The sequence below is a fragment of the Mus pahari genome, chromosome 3, assembly GCF_900095145.1.
Source record: "Mus pahari chromosome 3, PAHARI_EIJ_v1.1, whole genome shotgun sequence".
Classification (NCBI taxonomy): Eukaryota; Metazoa; Chordata; class Mammalia; order Rodentia; family Muridae; genus Mus; species Mus pahari.
In genome coordinates, this window is record NC_034592.1 from 113,857,041 (window position 1) to 113,869,926 (window position 12,886).

Here is a 12,886-nt window from a genome sequence, read left to right on the forward strand (position 1 = left end):
GCCCCCCCCCCCAACTTCCCAAGCACATCCCCTGAGAGCACAGAGCATCTCTCCAGCAGTGCAGGGAATTTATAATTTATTCTGGATCTCAGGACCCTTAAGGATCCTGCTGATTTAGAGGTTCTGTTTCTGTCCGTGAGCAACAAGGCCAGGGCAGGAGTGCTGCCGCTGCTGCCGGAGGAGCTTTAGTGCATTAAATGAGAAACTCTGGAGCATGTATGTCTACCCAGCAGAATACGGGGACATCGCCAGAGCTTTCCCGGAACGATTCCATATGCTGTAGATTTCAGAAAGACAACAGCATGAAGGAAAGCCTACTGTATCCGATCAGAAAGTGATGGCGTATAACCAGGAAGTCGGACATATTGCTTACCTTGTGAACACTGGTCAAGACATTTAGGAAAGAGAAATCTAAAGAGAAAAAAAAAAAAAGGTATTTCAAAACCACTTATTTCAGTGATCATTATTTCCTACAAAAGCATGAATCTGGGAGATAACGCAGGTGCCAGGTGGTACTGAGCAATGTAGGTATCTAAGATAGTCATACAGGCACTGAAGCTTGTGTTCAATAGAAATTCCTACATGGCACATTGCAGGGAGGATATGGGAGCGCTGAGAGCTCTTCAGATCACAGGGAACACAGACAGAAAGAAGGAAGGCTGCCTCATCCAAGCTTCATCTTTGTTACTTTTGGGAACCGGTGAAGCATTTGTCATTGAGTTGCTAAATTACAACCTCAGTCCAAGCTGGTCTTTTAGAAAAATATATTGTTGGCGCTGGAGAGATGGCTTAGCGGATAAGGACACCGGTTGCTCTTCCAGAGGATCCAGGTTTAATTGCCAGCACCCAAGTGGCAGCTCACAGGCATATGTAACTCTAGTTCCAGGGGATACAACACCCTCTTCTGGCTTCAACAGGGACTGCATGCATGTGGTATACATATTTAAATGTAGGCAAAACACCCATAAAAATAAAATACAAGTAAATCTTTAAAAAAATAAAAAGATAGCCGGGCGTGGTGGCACACACCTTTAATCCCAGCACTCAGGAGGCAGAGGCAAGCAGATTTCTGAGTTCGAGGCCAGCCTGGTCTATAAAGTGAGTTCCAGGTCAGCCAGGGCTATACAGAGAAACCCTATCTTGAAAATCCAAATAAATAAATAAATAAAATAAAATAAAATAAAAAGATACCTTCTCGAGTAACAGGAAGTGTGAAGGGAAATGATAAGGGTTATAGCCATAGGACTCTACTAGGACCTAAGGGTCCAAGGTTCCATGCCTCTGTTCTGTAAAGTTACTTAGTACTTTGTGTGTCAGTGTGCACATGCATGCGCATGTGCCTTTCCCTGCTGAGCCATCTTGCCAGCCCTACTGTACACCATCTTGCTGGCCCTACTGTGCTTCTCTTCTTTACTTTTTCTTTTTTGTTGTCATCACTGCTGTTCCTGTTTTTAAGGGTCTCACTGTGTAGTCCTGGCTATCTTAGAGCTCACTCTGTAGACTAGGCTGGCCTTGAACTCACAGAGAGCCTCCTGTCTCTGTGTTCTGAGCTCTAGGACTAAAGGCATGTGCTATCATGGCTGACCTTGCCATGCTTTTCTGCATTCCTTTATGTGCAAGCTATGACCTCAGTTTAATCTTTTCCCCCACAAAGTGTTGGAGCAATCAAATCCAGAGCACTCTGCTTTCTGGGAAAGTACTCTGTAACTGAACTATATCCTCAGCCCAATCCTCCTCTCAAGTCTAAAAAGAACAGAAGCAGGAAGAAGACCGACTGGACAGAGGGGGGAGGAGGGGGGAAGATCCAAGTGAGAGTCCTAACCAGGCATGGTGGCACATGCCTGCAACAGGAAGTACTTGGGAAACTGGGGCAAGGGCTCTTCCCTTTCAAATCAAGACTGAGACCAGCATGGCTTCCAGGGGTTCAATTCCAAAACACTGATATAGACAAAACCCAAACAAGATGGAGCTGATCTTTATTTCTTCAGTATGCAGAAGGAAAAAAAAAATCACACTCCTAAAATACAGACCTGGAATGGTGGTGCACACCTTTAATGCCAGCACTTGGGTGGCAGAGGCAGGCGGGTCTCTGCCTAATCTACAGCCTGGGCTACAACCCTGCCTCAAAAAATAAAAATAATAATAAAAATAAAATCAAAATAAGAAACAAACTAAAATTCCAATGTTATAATATTCCTCTTAGAGAGGAGACCTACCACGGATGAGAGCAGCTGCCTTGTACCAAGTCCCCACTAGGATGGGCACCACACAGCAGGCAGGCCCGACTTTGCTCTTATCCACGCAGGCCTGACTTTGCTCTTATCCACGCAGGCCCGACTTTGCTCTTATCCACGCAGGCCCGGCTTTGCTCTTATCCACGCAGGCCCGGCTTTGCTCTTATCCACGCAGGCCCGGCTTTGCTCTTATCCACGCAGGCCCGACTTTGCTCTTATCCACGGGCCGACGAGAAGAGTAGACTCTGACTTTGTTGCTATCCATTAGCCAATGAGAAGCTTAGGCCGAGGTCAGGAAAGGAGACTAAGCACCTTGCTCAGGTCGTGCACACACTGGGCCTGAGGCCAGGTCTGGGCTGTCTGGGTCCACAGACTTCTAAGGCTCCCATGTCAGCTAGCGTGAGTCTCAGGAGCACATGCAACAGCTGCTCACATACTATATGAACCAAATTTGGTGAGTCCTATTTTAGGCTGTGACTCTCTTATGGTTTATTCCTTAAGATTCTAGGAGGAACTCCTGTGTGCTAAAAGCAGGGCCAAAAGACCAGGACAAAGACAGCTAGCTACACAGAGGCTCTGACTTCATGTGGGTGTTAGAAGTGTCTGTGTCGGGCTGGTGAGATGGCTCAGTGGGTAAGAGCACCCGACTGCTCTTCCAAAGGTCCAGAGTTCAAATCCCAGCAACCACATGGTGGCTCATAACCATCCCTAACAAGATCTGACTCCCTCTTCTGGAGTGTCTGAAGACAGCTACAGTGTACTTACCTATAATAAATAAATAAATCTTAAAAAAAAAAAAAAAAGAAGTGTCTGTGTCATTAAGTGCCTGTGATTTTGGAGTTCAATCACTTAGGCCCTTCATGAGACCTGCCTCCTTTCTCATAGCAGCCCCTGCAATTCACCAAGATTTTCCACACGGCATCATATCCTGCCACAAGGCTGAACATGAAGCCTCTGACATGGGAGGGGGCCAGTAGGGGTCAGTAAATTGCTGATGGAAAAGCTGGAGGAGATAAGTATGTAGAACACATGGACTTAACATGCTGACTTAGTTACTTTCTATCCCTATGATAATCCAAGGCATCTCATAAAAGGAAGTGTTCGACATATGTTGGCTAGGAGGGGAAGACATGGTGGCAGGAACAGCTGAGAACTCACAAGTTCATCCAAAAGCAAGAGGCAGAGCTTGACAGAGCACTCAGAGCAGTCTTTTGCAACCTCAAAGTCAGTGACACACCCCCTCCAGCAAAGCCACACCTCCTAATCCTTCCCAAATAGTTCCATCAACTGGGGACCAGGCATCCAAATAAATGTGTCTATGAGTGGCATTATAATTCAAACCACCACATATTCATGCATGATTTCTTAAAAAATGGAATGAAATTTCTCATATCTTATTCTTATCCTTCCAATTGATATGGTGGCTTTCTTTCATTTTTTCCTTCAGTTTTTGGAGTCAGAGTTCTTTGTGTAGCCCTGGCTGTTCTAGAACTAGCTCTGTAGACCAGGCTGGCCTCAAACTCATAGAGACCTGCCTGCCTCTGTCTCTCAAGTGCTGGGATTAAAGGTGTGCACCACTGTGTCAGTGGCTTTCTTCTTATTCCAACTAAAAGACACTGATGTTTCTTCATTTTGGTTATTTGATAAAGGGTTTCTTGTACCTAGGCTGGCTTCTGTATTTAAATATCCACTCAATTTAGCTTTACTTCTGTATTTAAATAACTACACACTTAACCCCATTCATACCTTATTAAACTCTGTCTGTGGTACACTCATACACAGGCATACTCATTTACTGTTTGCTTATTTGTTTTGCTCTTTTGAGCCAGGATCTCTCACTCTGGTGGAGCCCAGGCTGGCCTTGAGCACCTACTTAGTCATCAAGTATGTCTTTCTTTGAGAAAGTCTCATTATAGCCTAAGTTGGCTTCTAACTAGTGATTCTCCCATCTCTGCCTCCTGAGTACTGGGATTATAGACCTTTAGCCACCCCATTTAGCTTTTCTCACATTACTTATTTCCTCCCTCCCTCTCTCATTCCCTTCCTCCTCCCCTCTTTCTGTCCCTTCTTTCCTTATTTGCATTGCCTGGAACTGAACCCAAGATCCATTACATACACTTGGCAAAATCCACTTCAATAGATCCTTCATGAAAACTTATTATGCACTAAGTACTGAAAGACATGGCTCCTGTTCTCATGGGCTTAATAAAGCCTGTCTTCCATAATCTCATTCAATATGTGGTAAATACAAACATACGTAAAGACTCATTCAGGTGGGGAGGGAAACTCGTTATAGTTTACTTCAGTACCACATCATGGGCTGGAGGCAGTCCTAAGTGTCTACCTGTGCTCCATGTAGCAGCTCAGGGGCTCCACACACACCGTGACGGCACCAATGGTGAAGTAGGACCTGACGTTTGGGTCTGGGTGAGTCTGCAGGGCTTGCACAACATCAATGACATCTGTGTAGCTAAGGGAGAGAGCACATGGTTAGCTTCCTGGGTGGGGCTACAGAATAGGGAAGAGAGGGGCACCGAGCGCTGAGTAAGGGCTGAAGGGAGACCCAAAGCAGAAGGGAGACCCAGGGAGTCCCTTGTGTTACCCCATGTTGTGATTAGAGCCCCTAGAATCCAGTGTGTTTCTGCATTCCCAAGTTCTTTCCGTTCCCCTCAGAGGAAGAGTGGGTCCAAGAGCCAACCTACTCTGGAGATAAGAACCTAGTGACTGGGCTCTGAAGGCAGGACAGTGGTTTCTAGTACAACCCAGGAGCTCTGCCAGATTCTGTTTTCTTTAGTTCTTTCCCCTTCTCCTCCCATTTCACAAGGTCATCGGATCCGTCAAATACCATTTCTCTTCCATCTTCTGCCTGGAACTCCCTCCAATCTTGATTTACAGAACCAGTCTGATGTCTTCACTTAGGAGTGAATGTTTGTAATCCAAACCCTCAAGCCGGTTCCTCCCAAGTTCCTGTTATTCTAAGCCCAGGGACTTTACTCTTTCAGATGCTGCGCCAAAAGATCTGGGTCCTCTTAGATCCTATTTTCTCTTAGTCTTCAGCATAAACCTGAAAGAGATCACTGCTCACACTCCCACTGGGTCTAGACTATTGCCTTCCTTTACCTAGGACACCCCAATGGTCTCCCAGCCCCCCCCCCCACTTTTGTCCTGCCTCAGTGCAAACTGTTCTCAACAGGGAGGCTAGAAGGCTATGCTAAGCCCTCTGAGAGATCCAGTTACTGCTCTGCTCAAACCCTCCAGTGGTTTTCATCTCGGAGCAGAAGCTGAGGCCCTTACAGTGGGCCAGGCAGCCCTGCACCCTCTGACCTCTCAAGCGCTGGGGAGAGTTTCATGATCCCAGCCTGTCCCTGATCCCAGCGCCTGGCCTCCTGGATCCTCTCTGCACATGCCAGCCATACCCCTACTCTGTTCCCTCAGGCTGGAATCTCTTCTCCTCTGGCGTACACCCGGCTGGCTTCCTTCTGGTTTCTGCTCACGTGTCACTTTGTTGGGGTCTGTGGTGCTGGGGATCGAACTCAGAGTGTTGCATGTGCTAACTGAGGGCCCCACCTCTGGGCTGCGTTGAGTGGCATGTTATGGAGGCGTCTTGTGCCTTGACAGACACTGCAGTCAGGTGATGCTCTGTGTACCCTGTATCTCCCTCCCACAGGTTTCTCTGAATGCACTGACTGTCAGCCACAGCCTCTCTTTGCTGCTTTGTCTTCTTCCTGCGTCTCTTTGGCTCCATCTTTCCTCATTTAGTTCTCTGCAATAAGGTGTTTGTTCAGTGTTACAGTCTCTGAAGCCTAAAGCAATACAGATCAATAAACTGGACATTTGACCTCCAGCAGACCTTGGAGCTGTTCTAAGGAGGGGTTCCTCACCCCACAGAGGGCAGCACTGTCCCATAGGACTATTATCAAAAGGTCCGAGTCTATGGAGAGACATCAGACCTGATGGCAGTCTGGCAGGTCAGGTGAACTTACGCCTGTGTAGGTCTTAGGGAGACCAGTGGGGGTGGGGGAGCGAGCACAGCCTGCCAGAGCTATGTCCTGAGCTCCTAGGGACAACTCACCTGTAAATAGGCCTTGGCTTTATCCCGGATTAGAACATCCTCCTTGGTCCTGCCCAATCATCAGAGCCTCAGGGAGAACAGGCTGTACTAAATTCTAGAGTTTCCCCATGGGAGCCTGGCCGTTCAAGTGTTATTTACTTATTTTTCATTTTATAGAGGCTCTCACTATGTAGCCCAATGGAGGCTTGGATCTTGCTGGCCTTAAACTTGTGGAATCCTGCTTCAGCCTCCAAAGTGTAAGGATTACCAGTCTGTGTCAGTACACCTGGCTTGCACTATAGTTGGCTTGCTCAAGAAAGCTGAGTGAGTCCTAGCAGGCTCCTGCTCCCTGGCTTCTGTCCTTGGACCTATGTGCACCAATACCTAGTGCAGTGCTTGTGTGGGCCTGGGTGCAGGACCCCAGACACTGCTCCCATTGATGTGTGTATACCATGTGCATGCTATAAGGGCAAGGAACCTGAGACCTTTACAGCAACACATTTGAAAATAAAGGATTTCTGAAGGGACAGGACTTCTGTGAGTTCAAGGCCAGCATGGGTTAGGAAATATGGTGCCTGGTCAGCTAAGGCTATGGAACAAGGCCAGTCTGTTTTTGTTTTAGATGTATTTATTTTACACCAAGATGGTTAAACTTCCAACATAAGATCCCTTTTATAATCACATCTATTTCACTACTGCCTACCATATCCCTAAAAGCTTGGCAACTATACATCTGACTCTTCAAAGTACAAGAGCACTCTAGGAGCTGGGGGCACGGCTTAGCCGCTAGAGTACAAGCAACAGTGTCAGTTCCCTGCAGTAAACTGGGTCTAGTGACACATGTCTACAGTCCCTGCATTTGGGATGTAGAATACAGATTCAAGGTTATCCTCAGCTACATTTGAGGTTGGCTTTCAAGAAATGAGGCCCTGTCTCAAAAATGAAACAAATAAAAACTCTTTACTTTCATTTTTGAAACAACAGTTGCCATAGCCTCTGAGATGGTACCAAGCTGAGTGGAAGCACACCACTCTGGAAAGCAAAGAAAGCCCTGTCTTCTATCACAAGGTTTCTTTGGAGTTCAAAGCAGCACTGATGGTGGGAGAGGGGGAGGGAGGAGGGAGCTGGAGGGTGAGGGAGTACTTGCTGGCCTTCCAGAGGTTCTGAGTGTGAGGCTGGAGCTCACCTTGGATAGCTCAGCCTCCTGTAATTCTAGCCCTAGAGGATCTAATGTCCTCCCTGGCTTCTATGAACACCAGTACACACATGACGTATATAGATATTCACACATAAAGAAACCAAAAACCGGACTGGAGAAACAGCTCTAAGGTGAAGAGTACTTGCTGCTCTTATAAAAGACTCAACTTCAGGTTCTACTACCTACATGGTGGCTTACAATAAATAGACTCTAACTCTAGTTCTAGGGGAATCTGATGCTCTTCTGACTCCCATTTGGACATTGCATGCACGTGGTATACATACATACACACAAGCAAAACACTCATACACATTTAAAAAAATCCAAAAAAAAAAATCAGAGATATACTGATGAAAACAGAAGCTGGGGGCTGGAGTGATGGCTCAGCAGTTAAGAGCACTGACTGCTCTTCCAGAGGTCCTGAGTTCAAATTCCAGCAACCACATGGTGGCTCACAACCATCTGTAATGAGAGCTGATGCCCTCTTCTGGTGTGTCTGAAGACAGTGACAGTTTACTTCTATATAATAAATAAATAAATCTTTAAACAGCAACAAAACAAACAAAAGCTGGATTTGAGAAACTAGCCAAGTGTTATGCTAAATCTGCAATCCCAGAATTCCGTAGACTGAAGCAGGAGGACCACAAGTTTGAGGGAGAAAATTCTCTCCCCCCCCCCAGACAGGGTTTCTCTGTATAGCCCTGACTGTCCTGGAACTCACTTTGTAGAGCAGGCTGGCCTTGAGCTCAGAAATCTGCCTGCCTATGCCTCCCAAGTGCTGGGATTAAAGGTGTGTACTACCATCTCCCGGCGAGGGAGAAAATTCTTGATGTGAGGAACCCCTGCCATCTTCCTTAACCAACAACCTCAATAATGCCTAGTGTTACAGGCTATGAGGCTGGTAACTTTATGTTATCTTTTGGATTAAAAAAAAAAATGGGTCGAATCTGTACATGCCTTAGTAAGGAGCTACAGCACTTAGCTGTTAATCTCATATAATCTAGCCTGGCCTTGAACTCATTATACAGTGTGTGCCATCATAGCTGCACATAGCTGTTACACTGATTGGAGCCCATTAGGGTATCCATTGATGCCCTACATATCCTGTGCTGTGACTAGGTGAATGCTGAGTCTAAAAGCAGACCAGAAGCAGGCACATGTCCAACATTCTTACAAACGTGAAGAGTCAGATAAGGAATCAATAATATTCTCTGAAATAATAGATAATGGAAGCGACTTTAATCCATGTATACTGACAAGCTGGCAATTCATTTCCAGGTCCCCAGTTCCAGTGACTCAGTTCTGGCAAGGGCAGAAAGTAGGGATGCTGGATTGACCCATTCCTCTGACTAGTGCAAGCAACAGAAAACAAGCCAATTCTCCCTTTGATGATCACATGGCCTAAAGGGCTGGCAGAAGGGCACTGCAGATGGGGTCAGGCTGCAGCAAGGTCCCTGAGAGCAGGAAAGCCCCGAGGATGCACATTCGCACCTGACTCCCTTCTCACAAACTCCATCCTAGCTCCTTCCTGGTCCCATCATTACATCCAGGAGCCCAAACAGAGCTTTGGATCTGGGCCTAGTCTTTACTGGAAACAACCACCCTGCTGCAAACACCAATTATTGTGAGAATAGCACAAAGCTTCTTTACACCATAACACTAGAAACAAGCCCGGCCCGTTCTGTTCTCCTGAGTCCGGGTGATAAAGGACCTGTAAGGCACTCCTCCACAGAAGGGTGGTAAACAGGAGTTCCCTGGGGCAGCGGTAGATACTCTGCCAAATCTGCCCCTTAGCTGGGGAGAGGGCTCAGTGGTGAAGCGCTTGCTGTGCAAGCATGGGGATGAAGGCTGGGTCCCCACACCCAGGCTAGAAAAAGGGAAAGGACATGGCTGTGCTCGCCGGTACCCCCATTGCTGTGAGAGACAGACAGGAGGCTGCCAGCCTAGCTCCACTTTCAGTGAAAGACCCTGACTCAAAGGAGTAAGTCAGAGATGCTGCACGGACATAAGATGAAAAGTCATTCTATGTCCTCTTCTGGCTTCATGGGTGAGCACACAGGGATACACATATACACACATCCATCTTTTCACACACACACACACACACACACACACACACACACACACAGTGGGGGCAGACAGACAGACAGAGACAGGAGATAAACATTCACTCTGACAAGAACGGTACTCACCAGGGACTTCAGACATAAGTTAGAAAGCAGAAACTCCCCGCTCAACTGCACCCTGCACATTTCTCACTGTGGGTCTCATGAAACTCTTCTGGGATTGCTACTGGGAAATGGGCATGGTGCTTACAGACTACAATTCCAGAAGAGGGAGGAGTAGAACTGATGTTCTGTGTCTAGATGGCAACGTTAAACACTACTATCACTCTAAGAATTACTAGAGAACCTTTACCTGACCCCTAATTCCTCACCTCTTGGCGATACTACAATATGGAAGCCAACATCAAAACATGTAGCTATCAGTTACCCTTAGCCACAATACAGCAACAGCATCCTTGTCTTTCTGAGGAGTGTCCATAGCATTAGGGCACACATAAAGTAACAACAATGACAAAGTCCCCATCCTCACTTCTGTTCCCAGGTCTCCAACACTCACCCTTGTAGTACCACCAGCAGCCTGGTCTTCTTGCGGATGTAAGCTGACTGGCGGGCAGAGCGGTTCTGTTGGGCCTCCAGGGCACTGGAAAGGTATTTTTGGAAGTGGGCAGCATGGAAACACTCAGAGCTGTCCATGATTTGCCGGTATACCATCCATCTGGAAGCAGCAAAGGTAATCAATCTAAGCATAAGGCTACATATGGCTTGGTCCTGAGAAGCCCTGTCACAGATGTAAATGTAACCAGTATCCTCAAAGATATGCTGCCAAGGACTATGGAGAGAGAGCTACTGTGTATTACAGAAAAAGACCGAGGGAAGGTCAAGAATTCAGACTGCTTTAGAGTTATTCTAAAATAACCAGGAATGGTGGCACGTGCCAGTAATGCCAGCATCAGAAAGCTGAAGCAGAGGACTACCAGTCCATCTGCGGTCACTCTGGTTATTATCTCAGAGACACAGAGGCAAGGCTGGGGACAGGGAACAGGAGAGGGCAAAGAGGGAGAAGAAAGGAGGGAGAGGGAAAAGAAGGGGAAGGAGAGAGGGAGGAAAAGAGAAGCATACACAGACTGGGCATTTGGAAGATACAAGCAGAAAGATCAAGAATCTAGGGTCACCTTCAGCCACAGCTACAGCAAGTTCAAGGCTATCCCAAAGTAATAAAATTCTATCCCCCAAATAAAAAGAAAGCTTACAGGACAAAATCCTAGGTGTGAGGATCTGGTCAACCTGTAAACACGGTGTACTAAATGAGGAGATAGTGAATGCCAGCCGTGTCATTAATGGCATACTAAATGCCAGTAGAAGTCTAGTGTTTCCCATCACCAGGACACAAGCTCTTTCCTCAAAGCAAATGTAGATACCATACTAACCTGCCATACTCCTTATGCAGAGTGACCAGGAAAGCACAGAGCTTGCTGGCATGGCAGCCTGGGAGACCAGTTACAATGCTGATGACAACCTATAGGAAAGAAAGGCATATGGGTTTCCAACTCAGCTGAGGAGCCCTGAAGAGCAAGGCTTTGTGGGTGTGAGCTTCAGTCTCACTGCTCAGAGTCCCGAGATTTACAGTGAACGGCAAAGTCTGAGGTCCTGGGTAGTTTTCTTTCAACCTGACAGGAGTGAGGGTCAAATGGGAAGCGGTATCTCAATTGAAAAAAATGTCTCCATCAGATTGGTGGGTAGGCAAATCTGTGGCACATTTTCTTAACTGCAAATTGATAGAAGGCCCAGCTTCTGGAAAGGTGCCAATTCTGGGCTGGTGGTTCTGGGTTCTACAAGGAAGCAGGCTGAGCAAGCCATGAGGAACAAGCCATTAAGCAGCATTCCTTCATGGCCTCTGTATCACTCTTGCCTTCAGGTTCCTGCTCTGACTTCCCTCAGTGGAGTGGGAACTGAGAGTTGAAAGGTGATTATTTTTGGTCCTGATGAAAATGATTTTATCACAGCACTAGAGACCAAGCAAGCTATGACACCTACTGACTTTCCAGGGTAAGTGTGAGGATTTGTGACATTTATTTATGTAAAAAGTAACCAAGTTTCCCCACAGCATCTGTCCCTGTTCCACTTCAGATATAGAGCATTTGGAGAGCCTAACTTGCTTCTAGTAAGGAAGACACGCGGGGAGATTGTACTGTAACAGCATTTCTTAGAGAACAGAAAGGCAGTCTGGGAACAGAGTGTCCCAGCGCCGTTGGTGTGGGGTGAGCAGGGGAGTTATGCTAGGGTGTTCCTGGGGGATTGCCTGTGCTGAGTCATACCTCCCCCGCATGATAAGCTCTCACAGCCTTTCCTAGAGGGAGAGAGGAGCTGAGTTACACCAGCACAGCATGTCAGCAGTGTCCCCTCAGGTAGATAGATATTCTAAGGCCATCAGCAGAATTTACTGAGTGAGGAAGAGTAGCTAAGGAGGATCATGCACTCACAGGGAACGGTTATTACAACGGCGAAGCCTGTCTCCTGGATGTTTTTCTTTCTCTTTTCAAAAAATGTTTTGGGCTGGAGAGATGGATCAGCAGTTAAGAACCTGACTACTTTTCCAGAGGTCCTGAGTTCAATTCCCAGCAACTACATGGTAGCTCACAACCAACAGTAAAGAGATAATGAGATCTGACACCCTCTTCTGGTGTGTCTGAAGACAGCTACAATATACTCATATACATAAAATAAATACATGTTTTATATATAAAGTTTCACTCTAGAGCCCAAGCTGGCCTGGAACTCTGTCACCGAAGCTGGCTTCAAAGCTGCAGTGATCCTCCTGTCTCAGTTTCCTGGATACTAGGACACAGGCAGGAGGCATGAAACCTGGCTATATGCTTTATCTCCCAACACGTGAGACTCATCATGACACACCCAGTCCTGGATAAGGTACACTAGCACTCGGCAGCAGATGCTCACACCAGCACAGAGACAGCTGTTGGGCCTTTTCTCTGTGGAGAGCCACATTCTCCCTCCAGCCTGTGACCACGGCTTCTGCCCGGTGTTCCTTTTTGTTCTCCACAGAGCAAACATGTAACCCATCCTCCTTTCCCTTCCCCAGCGTTCCCTATTTTGTTCTCAACTCCTCAGTCCCTTGAATTACATGCACACAGTCAAATACTTTCTTTTTTTAAAGCACAGCTAAAGCTTTTTTTTCCAATTTTTTTATTAGATATTTTCTTCATTTACATTTCATTTTTTAAAAAGATTTATTTATTATATGTAAGTACACTGTAGCTGTCTTCAGACACTCCAGAAGAGGGAGTCAGATCTTGTTAAGGATGGTTGTGAGCCACCATGT

At 46.6% G+C, this 12,886-nt stretch overlaps 1 protein-coding gene across 3 annotated transcripts in view; it reads right to left on the minus strand.

Annotated features, from left to right (window-relative positions):
• Positions 1-12,886, minus strand: part of C3H20orf194 (chromosome 3 C20orf194 homolog) — a 122,705-nt gene that overhangs the window by 19,292 nt on the left and 90,527 nt on the right. For all 3 annotated transcript variants that reach the window (XM_021192496.2, XM_029536920.1, XM_029536921.1), the window contains exons 26-29: positions 10,977-11,065; positions 10,106-10,264; positions 4,579-4,704; positions 374-411 (exon numbers count right to left, since the gene is read on the minus strand). In XM_021192496.2, coding sequence (XP_021048155.1) covers positions 374-411; positions 4,579-4,704; positions 10,106-10,264; positions 10,977-11,065 — 412 coding nt within the window. The remainder of the gene's footprint in view (positions 1-373; positions 412-4,578; positions 4,705-10,105; positions 10,265-10,976; positions 11,066-12,886) is intronic.